Below are 17,307 nucleotides of genomic sequence, written 5' to 3' on the forward strand. Positions count from 1 at the left end.
ATTTTCTTGCCCTACTTTGCATTTCAAACATGTGTCACTGGAAAGGTGCAAAATAATTTACATTATGTATTAGCCTAATTTTTGAAACAGGTGAACCATAATGATTCATCTTTTTAAGAACATATCCCTTCTCACATCCTGGAGACTAACAATTTCACACGTGTTTATACACCCCATACTTTTGAGAGATGGCTTACACTTTTTGTATCCTATCTAAAATAAGGTTATTTCTAATGTCAGCCAGTAGGTATTCTGTAAAAACAAATATTATCTACCATTTTCTTCCTGTAGTAGATTACGCTTGGATTTAGCAAGGAGGAATGTCGTCTGGTCTGATTTGGATGCACGTATGCCATGAGCATTCCCTCAAACAGATGCATGAGGCTGTTGCTGTCACCTTCCCTAGACAAATACATTCAGGCCAATGACTGACGGGTGAGGTGTGTTTTGCTGCGGCACAGCTATCGTGTATTAGCTGTCCTGTTTTATAACTGACGTGGGGACCAAGGCACGGCGCTTTTATTGCGGGGTAAACCAGGCAAGGCCAACCAAAAGCAGCAGCACAGGGCTGACTTCCCCCAGCAACCTTGCTGCAGCTTGCGTGGTTTTACAGGCATGTAGCTACCACATTCATTACATTTTCACTGCAAAAAAACCCTCACAAAACCAAAACACAGCCCTGTGCCACTGAAGACAAAGCCCAGTGTAAGTGACTGTATATGTGACAGGAGATTTACATTACCTTGTCAGAGACTGGTATTGGTCTCACCCCAGAAGTACGTGATCTAGTGTAAACAGTGATAAAGTTGTCTGAAAACAGGTAATTCCATCCCACTACAACTGCCAGATTCCTTCCAGTCCCTGTTGTCTCCACTTAAGTGCTGCATATATTCTTGACCCTCTTCTTGGTCTCACACATACCCAGCTACAAAGACTCATCCCATTGAGTAAAACAGCTGTGGTATTGCATAAGTGACCCTAAGTATAGTATCTCAAAATAGCTATGTTGCAGGTGAGATTTTTTTCCCCCTGCAAATGTATCCTTTTCTACCCACCTGTTTTCCCACATAAGAAAACATACGGAAAAGCTGAGTACATCTGAGCACAATATCCTGTGTGGCAGTGCAATAGATGATAATGTGATTTCTAGCTGATATAGAAAAGTCCTTCATGCCAAAATATTTTGCAAAGGAACACTTAGTGGCCATGAACTGAATCATCATTTGGTCTCTGTGAGATGTGCCTTCTTCAACATGCCAATGAAAAACAACTGGAAATACATAATTAACTAGAGAGATGGAATCTAGATTTAAGTTTTACAACACAATAAGCATGAGGCATCACCTGACCATGGCAGGCTCAGAAATCCAAGTGGTGCATATCACATGCTTGTGCAAACTCAGACTTGAGAAATCAAGTGATAATCAGGCAGACACAGGTGATGAGCTGGTTATTGCAATCTCCTACATCAAATCCATCTTGTAAATTCAGCAATCAGTTGTGTTTTACTGGTGTCTGAATGGTGCAAGCATGGAGAATCAAGCCTGATTGGAAAGTGGAGAAATGCTGACCAAATAATGAAATTCTCATTCTTATAGGAGGCAGTGATCAGACTCAACATATCCTGAAATCTTCATGTATTTTTTACCTTATTTCTCTTTGAAACCTTAAAATACAAAATCATTATGTCCTTTATTATTACATATGATCACACTATTTCAGTTTAGTCATTCCATGAACTGTATTTTCTGGCTTAGTGTATTCACAAACATTGGTTTCAAGCTAAGAAATTCCAGATTAATTCAATAGCCTCTGCTGTACATAAGCTATTAACAAAAGAATGATATCTAAATTTTGTCAAAGCATGGGAAAAAATGAAAAGCATTTCTCAAACATTTTCTTAAAATTAGGCTTAGCTGTATAGTGAGGTTTTGTATTCTCTCTTCATATATCTTGATTGGCCATTTCTATTGGAAAAAAAACCAGGGCACTTTTCAAAGTGCCACTTTCAAGTCTTTTATTTTCCTGGCTATTCAAAGATTTTCCTTCCTTGATCTTCAGAGGAAATTCTTGCATTATTTCTGATGTTCCAAGCAACCACTATGCTCATCCCTCTTAGCACACACTTAGCCTGACTGCTTCTGTAGCACAACCACTTCAGGTGTTTCCCTCGCCTTCACTACACGTAGGGCCTTGTATGTGTGCAGGGAAACTGCTGTGACAGGGGTATGTGTAAAGGGAAGCTCTGAAACCCCTGCCAGGCTCATTCCTCGACCTGTTTACTCCTACTAGCTTCACTGCCATCCTTTCCTTTCACTCCCCCTGCTTCCAGATGACCTCCACCATCCATTGTGCTCCCACCCTTCTCACCACAGTGAAATCCAACAGCAGTGTGCCTCGATGCCCTCACACCATTGCTACCCAGGCCAGCTGCCCAGGACACAAGGGGCACCATTCCCTGCTCGGGGAGGTGGTGGAGTCATTGTCCTTGGAGGTGTTTAAGGAAAGACTGGACGTGGCACTCCGTGCCATGGTCTGGTTGACGGAGTGGTGTTCGGTCACAGGTTGGACTCGATCATCTCAGAAGTCTTTTCCTCTAACTGATTCTGTGATCCCTATACTCTCATTTATACGCTATTATTTCTACCCAGGAATCACAGGCGTGGCCCTTTCACGACTTTAACGAGCCCTCCAGCCCAGCGACCCCTCCAGAGGCACAGGGGGCCGCCAACTCGCCGGCACGCAGGTGGCGGACGCGCGGGCTTCTTCACCCTCTCCTCACACCTTCAGCGCTTCGCCCTTTTCTTTATTCGCTCTTATTTTTCTTTTTTCTAGGGCGAATTGCTCAGAACCTCCATGAAGGCGAAGCCCAGAGAGGACCGAACCGAGCACTCCCACTGCCCTCCGCTCAGCTCCCCTCAGGCGCTCCATCCCCTGCCCGCCCCCCCGCCACCGCCATTGGCCCCCGTCGTGACTGCGCTTGGCGCGCGGCCGGGCCTCCCCTCCCCTCCCCGCCGCGCGGCGCAGGCGCGGCTGCGCGCGGGCGTCCGTTGGCCCCGCCCCGCCCCTCGCGGCCCCGCGCGAGCCGCGGCCGTTGTTGTCAGTCGCGACTCGGAGGCGCAGCAGCAGCGGCCGCAGCGCCGGGTCCTGTCCGAGCGCAGCGCGGACAAGGAGAGCGACCTGCCGCAGCCCCGCCGACCTTCCCCGCTCGGCTCTTGGACTCTCTCTGTCCCTTCTCTGTCCCTCCTTCCTTCCGCGCTCAGCTCCCCGTCCCCGTCGCCGCTCCCGAGGGCAGTCGCAGCGGGCGCTGCCCATGCAGGGGGCGGCGCGGGGCGCGGCGCCCCGAGGAGACGCCGCCGCTGCGGGCAGTAAGTTGCCGGCGGGGTTGGGCCGCGTTCGGCTCAGGCTGGGCCGGTGGGGTGTGGTGGGTTCCTTCCTCCCCCTCCCTGCGCCTTCCCGTTCCTCCCGGAGCCGGCCGAGCCCAATGGCGGCCTCGGCCCAGGGGGAGGAGGAGGCGGTGGAGGGGACGTTTGCCGGCCGTCGCCGAAGGTCGGTGTGTCGGTGCCGGCGGGGCTGGAGGGGAGGGCTTGGGGAAGGGAGGGGAGAAGCCGTTGTTTCTGTAGGGACGGCGGACTCCCGGGGTGCGGGTGTTCCTGTGGGGGACGATGGGCTCCCGGGATGCGGGTGTTCCTGCGGGGACGGCGGGATGCCGGGAGCCTCCCGTGCCCCCGGCGCGGCAGAGCGTCCGTGCGACACGGCCCCGTGTGACCGCGGTGACACCCGGCCCCGCGCGTGTGACCGGAGTGACACCGGTCTCTCCGTCACCCCTGCGCTGCTGCTGCCCGCGACGGCTCCGCCGCGTAGGTTCCGTTGCTGGGAAGGGACAAAAAAATAAACAAGTGAGGCGAGAACCCCGCGGTCCGGCCGCGGATGCGTTTTAGGGGGATGACGGTGCATCTCGCCCCTCGGTATCCGGTGCGTAGCCAACAGGTTTGCCTTCGTCTCCTTCTGCCCAGGGTTGGAGCGTGCCCCTCCTGACAGAGGCTGGAAGTATTGCTCGTTCTTTGTCAGTACGTGCTTTGCTGCTGTCAGTACACTTATTACGTTGAATTCACTGCCAAGAGATTAGTATAGAAATTGGTAGAATAACTAGCAAGGTCCGGCACAGAAGTCTTTGTGCTTCTTGCCAGGTGAGTTTTGGTACCCAGATGCTTAAATTAATGGAAGGTGACTTTTAAGGATAGTTGATGTGCAGTGTAATAGTTGAAGGACAGATACATGTGGTTGGTTTTGTTATTTGTTTTGTTTTGGTTGGTTTGGGTTTTTGTTTTGTTTTTTTTTTTTAAGTAAGTAGACTGAATGAAAGTGGAGAACATCCACTAGGGCAAAACTCCCTATATTGGCCAGAGGATGGTTGGTGACAAAAGTGACCTATTTTCAGATTGGATGTTTTTATTGGTAAGAGATGCTAGTATACCTGTGAAGGAGAAACCTTTATGTGGGATACATGCATACAGGAAGCTTTGGGTTTTTGCTTATTCACAGATAGTTTCTTATGGATCATCTTGCTTCCAAGAGCTTGTTCTGAGTAGATGAGGGCAAAGAAGTGGTTTCTTCAGTGGTACCATTACAGTTACTGGAGCAGCTGAAGTGTATTGTATGATTTTCAGCCATCTAGCATGAATGAAGTGCATGCAAATGTGCTTACGCCTGCCCTCTGTAGTGCAGTCACTACTTAGTCATATCGGCTGCTTTTTTGGAGTTGTTTATTATGGATATATTTAGATCTTCAGGCTCTGGGGAAGGACCAGTTTAACGAATCTCTGCAAAGCAAAATCTCTATAGAAGTGTTTACTCACAAATGTTTATTGTGTTAGAATTAAGCATTTCTTTCAAGGCATGCACCATTAGAAGCTGGGTTAAGGAATGGTGGGGTTTTTTTGGCAGATATATCACAGAAAGTGGGAAATTGGCTCGTAGTTGTTTTTGTACTATTGCTGATCCTTGGAAGGAATCTGAAACAAATAAGAACTAACAATCATCGCTAAACAATGCAATCAAATTTTACCTTGTGAAACATGTCAAAATGTTTACTTAAACAGACTAATATCTGCTCCTTTTACTTCTAGTGTATACAACATCCAGATTAGAGGGCTTAATAATAAAAGCTAAGGAGGAGAAAGTCCAGTCTTGCCTCTTATTTTTCCTGAATATTCTAAATGACCAGAAAAGTGGTAGAATGATTACATGATTTTTCAAGTGTTTGGAAGGAGAAGCTAACCTGAGTGCTGGAGCTTTGCCTGGTAGGCAAGGTAGCATCTAAGACAGCACATTCATCTGGCTCTTTTAAGAGAATCTTTTATGATCCACACTTGAGGCTTTCATGAAAAACAGGGAAAAGGGAAAATTGCATCTTAAGTGTACTTACTGTGTTATGGTTTTTGTTTTCATTTTACACAGTTGAGAAGCAAGAAAGTACAGTTCGAGTGCTGGACACTCTACAGGTTACTTCTGTTCCTTGAATCATCCTGCTATGTGGTGTGAGTGGTTGTACTGTAATAAATAGTCTGCTTTCTGATTATTTTAAAGAAGTAGCATGTTAAAGGTATGCATGCTAATATGCTACTGCAGATGTTCTTCTGCTTGCAGTAGTCATCTTGTCTGCTGTTCTGACCAACCTGGTCTCTTCTAACTGCCTTCGAATCATACTTGAATAATTCTTTTGCAGTCTACACCTCCAGTGTATCATTGTCCCTTTTATCCTGCTGGCAACTGTAATGCCAAAGTAGCGCCTTTGTGTTGCTTAGCCTGCCTTGCTTTCAAGGGCACAGTATCCTGGTGCAGCTAGGTTTTTTCCTCACAATGTGTCTCCTGGGAAATAATGCACTTCTTTTCTTGGATTTTCAAAATTCCACTGAAATGCTGTAGCTGTAAAACTTAGCGATGAACTTCTGTTCATTCCTATTTGAAAGTGTTTCCTGATTATGTCTTAAAATAAGAAAGTAATGAAACATGGTTCAGATCAGGCATATAGGGCTGAACCGCAGTTTATAATGAATATAGTAATATTAAATTGCATAAACCCTTAACTTTAGTAGCCTGTGAGGTTCTGCCCATCTTCTGTGTCACATTATTTTCAAGCACTTGACTGAAATGCTACAGCTGCTATAATAGTGTACGTACCTGTTGTTTTAATACACATAACAGTATTATATAAGAGCTTAAGAGGATTTGAAAAAAATGTATATTCCCTTACAATTCTAGGATAACTCACCCTGGCAGAATTCTAGTACACATAAGTTGATTGAGTCACCAATGTGAAGAAGTTAATGAGATATAATTATACTTGCAAAGTATAAAACAGAGCATGTTCACTTTCTGAAAAGCTGAATCCCTGTTATAGTGATCTTCTACAACAGTGCTGGGACACAAATGTTGCATTGTATTTGACAGCCTGGTTTTTATTCTTTCTTTGTGTATCATTGTGGGTTTTTCTGCAGCAGTCTCCTATCTAGTTAAACCAACTTTACTTGAGAGATGATAGCCTAGACTTTCATAATCTTAGTTTATGTTGAAGCGTGGCAAATTTCAGGTGTCTGGCTGTTCCTAACTAATTTAGGATGCTATAAATGAGAATAAGGTATTGAAACTGAGTAACTGTAAGTTGGAGTCAATCTATTTATCAAGATTTAAGCAGTCTGTATCCTACGTGGAAAACATCAGTCTTATAGAGGCAACTTAAGTCAATTCAGTACTTGAATTTGATATTACCAGATGTATTGCTAAACAAATGAAGCTATCTGACATTCGACCTTGAAGATGTTAAGAAATTTAATAGAAATTATTATTGTTTGTAATAGGTACTGAGAGTATGCACATATTTGCATCTGAATATTTGTGTTTGAGATGGCATGTGATGCTTTCACCTTGCTTGATACAGAATAAAAATCATGTTTGTGGTTCTGAATTTACACAACTAAGACGTAGGTGTTAAAACCATGCTAACATTGAAATATTATGCCACACCTAAGTGTTCATTGATTAATGGGGGAATGTTTAGAGCTCCCGTTAATGGTCTTGGCTGCACTGCCTGGCATGACAAAATTATGTGGCAATGTTAATAAATAGACATTTGAAAAAGGTGAAACAATTCTGGGAGTTCATGAACATGGAGTAGACGAAGCAGCTCCTCTAAAAGTTTAGTTTGGTGGAGAAGTCTGAGTTGTCTGCTTTCTGCAAAGGTCCTGTCATAAGTTTCCTGGAAATAAAGATTTAATGTCCTGTCTAAAAGATGGTGGTACTGTCATGAATCACCTGATATGCAAAATATTTCTGCATCAGTTTTATGTTCCTCGTTATTTTGGGGGAAGAAAAAAGAAGTAAAAAAGGAAAATGTGATGGGATTCATAATATTAAAAATCTTCAAAAATCTACTTGGATACTGTTTATCAAGCTTGGAAAAGTATAATTTTGGGCTAGGGAGTCCAACTACCTTGAGTTATCTCTGTTGCTTGTACAAGTGTTGACTGAAATACCAGATCTGGTTGGTTAGATGTATGAATGTCTGTAGCTAAGAAACCCATGCTAATTTTCTATAGTTGAGCAAAAAATTTCTGCTAGTGGGAACTGCAAAATACGAGAATTTCAATTGAAATTAATTTTTTTTATATAGTATGACATCACAGGGTCTGAACAAAGTTTTGTTGCTGATTTACAGATACAGAAAGAAAGTACTAGCAGGTATCACAAAACTTGGAGCAAGTCCTTTTAAAAGATGTTATCACATACTATTATGTAGAAGATAATTTACAAGGCGTGGCCATTTGGGAAGATGTGGTATTTTTCTATACAATAATACTTTAGGAGCAGCTTCAGAGCTGAAGTGCTGTATTGCTGAAGCCTCTGCTACCGTGGACAGGGTAGTGTCTCTACTGCTTTTTTCTTTAGCTACATACTGGCCTTCAAGAGTAGGCATAAAAGGAAAACAGATACATGAGATTAATTGCTTTTGGAGCTGTAGCTGGCGTGAGGACTTTAAATGGTGTAAAGCTATTGCTGAGTTTTTGAATCCATAGGGTAGCTTGTATTTGTCTTTTGTAATACCTCCTCTTAGAAATGGAAAGTACCTTGTGAACTGCAGCGATTATCAGCAAGGTTGTGAAAGTACTTTAAGCTTTTAACATATTTCACAATTGGAACCAGTGCCAGTAACTACCGGTGATGGGTTTGTTAGTGAATCGTAGTTCCATCAGTCTTCATGCATCTGTCTTCTTAATAGCTTTGGTTTCTAGCCTGTAATCATAATCTTGCTGTTACTACTACTGTCTCACTGTTGCTTTGCAATCTGTACATCAGTGTTGTCTGTATTTTTTCTCATTCACCTGCTTTGAAAGAAAAAGGAAATGGATATTCTTGACTTTTAAAGTGGAGGCCTTGAAGGACCAACTCAGATCCCGTGGCTTCTTTAAGTTGTCTGTATTGAAGATGACTCTCACACAGATAGCAATTATCTGGTGGAGTTTCCACAACACAGTTCTTAAGTTTTAGTGTGCTCTTTTCTAGTGTTCTGCAGACCACTCATGACAGCTTAGCTTTGTGAAAGAGGAAAGCTTTAACTGTCTATGCTTGATGTGGCTGCACTAATCTTCAAGAAAATAGATGGTAGACAGCGATCTATAGGTCTAAAAGTTTGGGAATTCTTCATCTAAGAAATAAATATGTTCTTAATTGATGATATCCTGAATCATGTGTTGTATCTTTTAAATTTTCTTTTTCTCATGCACTGGATCTGTCTCAAAGTGTCTTGATCTTAGAACTCAGGTCATGCAGGCTCTCATCTTTTTCTGTTACAAAATGCTGTTAGAAACTTTTTTCTTCTCAAATCTATAATAGCGCTACCCTTCCCATCCTCCAACATTTTGTTGGTCCAGGAGCAATGTTTTACCAAGTTTATTGACCTGCCAAACATTTCTGCTGCTGGCTGTTCACTGAATAATGGACCTTAGAGTTTAAGAATTCTTGTTAGCATTTTGCTTTTATTTCAATTCTAAGAAGAGTTAAGGCTAGACATAAGTAGCTCTAATGCCTACAATACATTCCAAAACAATGAAACATAAAAATTTCGCTAGAGATTTCCCAAATGTTTAGAATGGCAAAACTTCATCAGCAATTGGCACCTCTTATATATTTTCAGAGCAAAATTCTATATACTGTTTAAAACTAAGGAATACAATTAAATTGTTCAGGTTAATTCTTCTTTTTATGTTTGAAATACAGCATTACTTGATAACTCTTCATCATGATCTTCATCATTTTAGGGGTAGCCAATACTGAATAGTAGCGAGGTTTGCTGATACATCTTGACATTTTAGTAACACAGTATGAGCTGGTTTCTGACACTAAGGCCTAATAGGAAAATAAAAGAACATGTACACCTTGAAAAAATCTCCTGGAGTATTTTGTGTGGAACTCACTTGGAGCAGGAGAGTTCATGGGATTTGTCATCAGTGAAAGGGAAGATATGTGTGTATGCTGTGGTGCAGTCATGTAAAGTGGAAAATAAAGCTTTAGAGGGCATTGTGTATATAAAGGCTGAGTTGTAATACAGCTGCTACTGTGAATTGTGTCTTCCTCTACCCCCCAAAAATGCTGCATCTACAAAATGTTTGGCTGTAGGGCAGGTATAGATTGCCATGATTTCTTTGAGTAACTTTGAATGGTGGTTGTGAAAGCTTAGGCCATAGGAGGGTGGAGGAGGAAGGGCTCTGCTGGACCATGACACCTGTGTATGCAAACAGGAGAATACACTTTCCTGGGATCCTGACTCCCATAGTGAGTCTTGAATATTCAAGAAACACTGGGTACTAGGAGCTTAAGAAGTTTGAAGTACGATGGAGGAGTCGAGTAATGACAAGTTTTCAGAGCATGTGATATGCATTGAGTGTATACATTCTTCACATGTCACTCTTGCAATGCCTTTTACCTGCTTCTAGTGTGTTGGTGCTCCCTTATACCAAAAGAAAGGTGGTAAAAAACCTTCTGGGGGAAAGCAGATTGACACGTTAGTGAAGGTGTAACAGTGCCAGTAGTGGCTCATATAGTAACAAGATAGACTGTTTTTAAAGGTTTGTGGATTAGCCTGTAAAGATACCTTATGTTAGGATAGCAGATAAAAATTGGGAGGAAATATTGAAAAAAAAAAAGAAAAATCATACTTGCACTTTGTTTACTGAGTTAATATGTCCTTCAGTTTGCTCTCAGATTCTGATGATTTGTACAAATTCCTTTCAGAGTGAAAAAAATTGCTTCTGAATCTCCATGTTCCATTTATGTCAAATTTTGGATTTAGTGTTTCTAGGAACACTATCAACGTAAGTCTTACTCTCAAGATACAAATAAAAATAATTGGAGTAGATGCTGTTACTTATCTTAGACAAAAGAAAGCAAAAGGAGAAAAAGGGTAAAAAAACTTATCTGAGACAAAAGAGAGCAAAAGGAGAAAAAGGGTAAAAAGAAACTTCTTTAATCTATCTGGTGGATGTGTATAATGTGTGCATCCACTGAACTATTCATTCTAAACTCCTGTTACAGAAAATGAAAGCGTGTGCTTTTAAGAAATGATTAATTTGATCTATTTGGCTATCTGCTTTAGGGCGCACTTTGTTTTATCACAGACTCTTATCTGTGTTGACTGAATCTCCATTTATCGAGAAGGGAGACAGGAATGGTTAGCTGTCTGTGGACGGATGAGTCCCAGTGAGGATTACTTCAGCTTTCATGTCTGTTAGCCTGATAATGCAGGGAAGTCCTTGCATTGATAATTTTTCAACATTTTGTTTAAATGGGACTTTGAAGCTTCATTTTCTAAAGTAAGCTAATACACACATTAGGGTAAGATAAACTAGGCTGGTTTTACATGCAGTATATAATCTGATGAAACTTTTTGAATAGGGTGAATTGCTTAAAGAAAAAGTAGTGTCTCTGAAGCATGCTCCTTTTTCTAAACAGATCTATTCATCCGTCTTTTAAAGATGGTTGAATCACAGTACTGTTGTTAAGCTTCTTAATAAGATGCATGTGATATTACAAAACAGCTCCTGGAGATCTCCATTAATGGCTGTTTGCAGTGTTTTGTGGCATACGTATATGAGCTTCTAGGGAAGGAAGGATCCGTTCTGAATTTATTTACTGGTAAATGTCTACATTGCATAAAATGAGTATTGGGGGTGTAGCTGAGTTCTGGTATAATTAGGGAAAGATGCATTTTTAGAACCATAATTAGCCACATGGATTAAACGCTGCCAATGGTTACTGAACTCACCAACTAGAAAAACCAAACTCTAATGCTGAAAAATGAACTTATCAGGGATTTGAGATAATGTGAAAGAAAAGACAGGTAAATATTTTACGTGATAAAACTCTCTTAAATGCTTTTTCTCAGGCTGTCATTTGGCTTGCTGCTGAAGTGTGGCTGGTGGAAACTTTGCTTGTCATCTGCTTTAGTCTGCAGCTCCTTCATTTGGTCAAAATGTTTGAGGGGTCACATTGTAAACTGGATCACTGAAATGATCCATCATTAAAAGTAATCCTATGTTGGAGGGTGATGGCAAAACTAGAGGTTTGGCGATTTCATCTATAATTAGCCCCAGAAGTTCCACTGTTGTAGCTAAGGAGACAAAAACAAAGGAGGGGTCTCAAAGAGGCTCCAGCTTGAAAGTTATGAAAATGTGCTCTTAGTTGATCCTTAAGTACTGTCAAAATTATACTTTCTTACTCTTGAGAGAAACTGAGAAAAAGAAACTGCTCTGAAATGTATTGTTATGGCAACTGCACTCCTTTACATAGCTTATTTAAATTGTAACCAAGGCTTGTATCTATATACACTATGACATTTTTGCATCCACTTCCTACTGCTGAACAATTCTAAATTTTGGTGTGTTCAAACCATGTGTTGCATCTAAGATCCTTGTATTTAGCCGTGGGAGCTTCACCTATGCAGATTTATTTTAAAACCACGGAGTTAAGGGTTAGTTGGTCTGTTATTGTGGAGACTTTAAGTTAAATTGTTAATGAATATGCATTAATTTTATTACAGCTTATGGGGCTGCAACATTAGTAAACGTAATTTATCTTCCATTTCTGTAATCTCTTACCCTGTTGATTACTCTCTGATATATTTCTTCATGGCTTAAGCATAACTGTTTTTTGCTGGAATTCTGTTGACAGGCTGATATTTATGTGTAATCTGTGATTTAGAGTTAAATCACTTGTTGAGTTTGTACAATGATGGTTGAGAATGTCCCAAGTGAACAAAGTAATGAGCATAAATCTTCTTTCCTTACTGCTGAGTGTTGCAGTTAAATTCAGACAAGTTGTCTTTAATCTGTGTGCTCCAGTTTTCCTTTAATTTCTTTAATCTAGAAGCAGGAGTCCGATTAGGATGCTCTGGAGACAGCAGTACTATAAAGCATGTTTGTGTGCGGTTTTTTGTTGTTGTTGGGGGTTTTTTAAAACTCTGGCAATCCCTTTAGGAGTGAGACTCTGGAGTTGCACAACCATATTGGGCACAGCTGATTAATATATCCCCTATTGCTTCATACAGGCTAAGATTAGGTGGTTTATGTGTGTGCATGGGCCGTTTTTCATTAGTCTCCATGTTGGGGTTAGGTCAGTAAGATGGAACATTATACAACTATACAGTAAAGCATTGCTTGAAAACCTTGTCAGTGCGCAGTAGTAGTGAAAAAGCCCTCAAACTGGCCTAAGAAAGTAGAATAGAACAAACCAAAAATGAGTAGAGAAGGGTGAGAGGAATGCTGAAGCCTGTGGAATAACCTCTGCAAAAGGAACGATAGACTAGGACTTGAACAAGATTGAACTGAAGTTAGAAGGGAGGAAATGCTGTGAGTTGCTTGAGGCAAGGTAAATGGAGTATGATAGTTCTTGTTTTGGAACAGACGGTGAATGAGAAGATGCACAAATTATCAGGAGATTAAAAACAAACAGGAGGAAGTGGTTCTTCTCATAGCACATAGTTAAGCTATTCAGCTCTGCTGCAGTATGTTCTTGATGCTAAAAATTCACATGCTTTAATAAAGCACCTGCCCTCTTTCACAGAGAGGGGTGGGGTGGAATCCATCAAGTGCTATTAAACACAAGCCCACTGCTCTCAAATGTAAAGAAGTTTTTGAATCTCTGAAAGATAAGGAGAGTTCTACTGTTTATTGTTGCATTTGCCATTGTACTATGTTGTTCCCTATGCATCCTGTAATAGTTTCTACCAGGTAGGAGAGTGTTTGACACAGGCATTTGATTTAATGTAGAATGCTTTAATTCAGTTTTGTGCTTTTTTGAGTAAGGATGGGAGGGTGTTACATGGGAATGGTAGGGGAAACTCTGTAAGATGAGCAGTATGGGAAGTAGATATGCCAACCATCTTCTAGTGGAGTGGTTTTTGAAAGAGCATGTGAAGCATAGTGCTTAATAGCAGAATGAAAGGGTGCGTACAGCAACAAAAAACCCAGAGAAGTTTGTTAAAGCTTGATGACTATCTTTAAAGAAACGCAAAACCCCAAACCTCAATGTTTATATTGTTTGTTATTTTATTAATGCTTGTTATACTTAACTCTGTTCCTTGTCTAGGTTATGAAGTTTTGGAAGTTAATTGATTTCATTTAAATTTCGCAGGGGTGGAGGTCTCAAACTGAATTCTATGTGTTTTGTGGAAGCAGACAGCTGGATGGTGAAGAGGTTATATCATGGCTCCAGCTGAGAGAAGCGGTAAGGTGAGCTTGTTAAACATCAGAGAATCCTCATAGGACCCCCAGCCTTGTAATTGAATTAATACGAAACCAGGTTCATTAGTTTCACTGTCTGTGAAATAACTTGTTTAGCAGGGAGTGTTTTTAATCTAAAGCTTACATTTCAACTTGAGAATAACTAATGTAAGGGTCTGTCTGTTTCCCAGCTTCCTTTTCAAAGATTATCTTTTTGAAGTTCAGTTTTGAAACTGAAAATATATTCTAAAGAGCTATGTTTTCTGTATTTTAGAGTTGGCAATGAGCCATTTAATTTTCATACTTCTAACTACATATTTCTATCTTGCACTCAAAGTTGGAGAAATGGTTAGCTTTTTGATAGCTACAATTTTTTATTTAAACATCAATCTGTTAACAATGCAGGAAAAGGTTTTGGGAGGTTTTCTATGACAATGGGACGTAAGACCTTCAAAATCAGTTTTGAACATTAATATTTTATAAGTTGGGTCTTGTTTGCTTAAATGCTAAACACCAAGTGAGCAGGAATTCAGTATAAAAAAGCTGAACTCTTGAGTCTTCTCTGCTTCCTTCCCACTCCTCTTCCCCTTCTCCTCACTCATTCCTAGGACTGCTGAACATATGCAGCCTACCTCCAAACTTTTTATCACCAGTTTGTATAACTTCAGTCAAAATATTTAACAAGATATTTTATTTGCAGTAAGTACATCCAACCCAAATGTTTCATTTCAGCCTTTAAAGCTTTGTTCATTTGCTGTAATTATAGTATTGATTGATAATGCTCAAGCTAATTAGAGTAACAAAATTAAGTATTGTATGTCACTCTGAGCTTTTCTAAACAGAAAGCTGTTAAAAGGGAGGAGGTAGAAGTCCCAAGTCATGTCATCAGAACTTTGTATTAGAGCTGTTTGATGTGCAGTGTGAAGGGATGTGCCAAAAATGAGATGTATGAAGTATGTTCCTTTTGCTGATATTCTGTGCTGCCCAGCTGTTTCATAATGTATCTGGAAAAGTTACATATTTCATCTTGGCCAATTTTAACCGTCCTTATAATACCGATTTCTTCAAGTGCTGCCTGAAAGGTTTCTGACTCAAGACAGTGAAGGCCACTGAATTTGGGACAAATTTTCATTATTGCAGTGTTGAAACTCAGTTTCTTCAAGCATACTGATAATGTGATGTCAGAAATCTGCAAGTTAGCACAGCCTGGCTTATTGCAGAAATTCCTGAAGATTATTAATAAATAATCTGTAGTAATCTGCTAATATAACTTGGGGTAATTACAGGATAATAATTTTGCTTACTCTTATACAAGTATATAATCTTGTCTCTTTATTCTTAGGTATGCTTGGCAGTGATTATGGACTATTTATTTGCATCAGATACACTTGTATGAAAATACCACGTTTCCAAAGAGCTTGAACATTATTTCATCTTCTGAAACAGAATGGCAGGCTTCAAACGAGGATATGATGGAAAAATTGCAGGATTGTATGACTTGGATAAAACTTTGGGCAGAGGCCATTTTGCTGTGGTCAAACTTGCTCGGCATGTCTTTACGGGTGAAAAAGTAGCAGTAAAAGTCATTGACAAGACCAAACTGGACACTCTCGCCACTGGACATCTCTTTCAAGAAGTCAGGTGCATGAAATTAGTGCAGCATCCCAACATAGTGCGGCTGTACGAAGTGATTGACACCCAGACGAAGCTGTATCTCATCTTAGAGCTAGGGGATGGCGGAGATATGTTTGATTACATCATGAAACATGAAGAAGGTCTCAATGAGGATCTGGCAAAAAAATACTTCGCTCAGATAGTTCATGCTATATCCTACTGCCATAAACTGCATGTAGTCCATAGAGACTTAAAACCTGAGAATGTGGTTTTCTTTGAAAAACAAGGACTTGTGAAATTGACTGATTTTGGCTTCAGCAACAAATTTCAGCCTGGAAAGAAGCTCACCACAAGCTGTGGATCTCTTGCCTATTCTGCTCCTGAAATTTTACTTGGGGATGAATATGATGCACCAGCAGTGGGTATGTATGTCCACTTTGAGTTGAACCAGTAATCTACAAACGTAAATACCATGATCTTGTACCTCTGTTTTCTGTTTCAAGATAATGCCATATGTGGAAGCCAGCTAATTGGCAAGAAGTAATATAACCTGGATGAGCTGTGGATGAGTTACTGCTGGAGCAGCTCTTGTTTGAAGGAGATACTCAAAACATTCTCAAAAATGCTTAAAAGTTCTTTTTGTATGAAATGATGTAATTGTATACATTGTAATTTTTTTTTTTAATTAATTGTAATGTGGATGCAATGGGTATATTTGTAAATACTTTGTTAGAGAGAGCCCATCTTCTTTTCGGAAAAGTTGCCTGTTTGGAATTTATTTTTAATGTGACCCCACACTCTGTTGTACCCAACCACTGGTGATATTCTTTGCTCCATTTAGCCATGTAAGAATAGCATTGTGAGCCCAGGCTGCTTACATGTTCTGCTGCAAGGTGGTGGGAAGCCATTTGTACCAAGTACTAACTCAGCTATCAAAGGAGGAGACAGGGAGTTAAAGAAAGCTTCAACTCCCTCTACCCCTTCTCTGCCCTTTTTTTGTCTGAGAAGTGAAAGTAGCAGATGAGTTCCCAGTTGCTCCTGAGTGTATAAAAGATAAAAGAAATAGTAATGTGTAAATGAGTCTGCATGTTTCTAGCTGCAAAGCGGAGCGTGCAGGGTGGACTACTACATACAATTCTCTTACTGTCTTTCTTAGGTCTACTGCTTATTCTAGTAGAAGTAATTTTCAGTCGTTTTAGAATAGCTGTAAACATTGATAGGGTCACTGAATATTGTCCTGTAGTCATATAGATTGCTTAAATCTTAGCTGAGGTACATGAGTGAGGTACAGGTCACTTCTCCAGCAGGTGTAGGTACCTATAATTCCAAACGGTGCTTCAGAAATGGCTTCTGGTAGTCAACATGCCTCTTGTTCTTGTTTGCTCAGTATCTGATACTTTCACAGGTGTTAATAGCACCCATTAGGACTCCGTACATGGCTGTGTGTGTTTTGTTATGTTTCATAGTAGTGACTGTAGTGATGGTTTAAATTAATACAGAGTTGTCTGGATTTTTGCTTATTTTCCTGAGGTAAACAAGCAGCTAATTTCGTGTGCTGACAGGCATACAAAACTGTTGAACTACAATTCTTGAATTATTTTTAAATACAAATATTTTCAGCTATCAGGTATTATGGTCTTTGCCTAAACATTTGAATAACACTTCATGGCTTCTGACTTTGAATAGGTGTTGTTTTTCTGGGTTTTCTGGACTTGAAAGGAATTTTGGATTGCTGTTATTTCCGGGTTTGCAAATCCATGTTGATGCTGGAGTGATACTTTACAAAATTATTTCTATTTAGAGACAGATGTTTTAGATGAGTGGTTCTGGTTTTATTAGTGGCCAACTAGAGCTCCTAAGTTGTTCTGTGTTCTCCTGTGTCTTTTTATTTTGAGAATTTCCTGAAGCATGAGTGTAA

The 17,307-nt window shown here is 40.5% G+C and overlaps 1 protein-coding gene across 3 annotated transcripts in view; it reads left to right on the forward strand.

Annotated features, from left to right (window-relative positions):
* Positions 1-3,066: 3,066 nt before the first annotated feature.
* The window catches only part of SNRK (SNF related kinase), a 38,733-nt gene continuing 24,492 nt past the window's right edge, over positions 3,067-17,307 (forward strand). Inside the window, exons 1-3 of one of the 3 annotated variants that reach the window (XM_042043186.1) lie at positions 3,067-3,368; positions 13,687-13,784; positions 15,118-15,811. In XM_042043186.1, the coding sequence (XP_041899120.1) occupies positions 15,223-15,811 (589 nt within the window). In that variant the 5' untranslated portion in view covers positions 3,067-3,368; positions 13,687-13,784; positions 15,118-15,222. Of the gene's footprint in view, positions 3,369-5,522; positions 5,541-13,686; positions 13,785-15,117; positions 15,812-17,307 lie in introns of those variants that run through there. The other 2 variants (XM_042043188.1, XM_042043189.1) reach the window with 2 other exon arrangements.

Source organism: Corvus kubaryi, unplaced genomic scaffold, assembly GCF_017639235.1.
Source record: "Corvus kubaryi isolate FWS band 111438036 unplaced genomic scaffold, C.kubaryi_AGA036_p1.0 37398, whole genome shotgun sequence".
In the NCBI taxonomy this organism is placed as follows: Eukaryota; Metazoa; Chordata; class Aves; order Passeriformes; family Corvidae; genus Corvus; species Corvus kubaryi.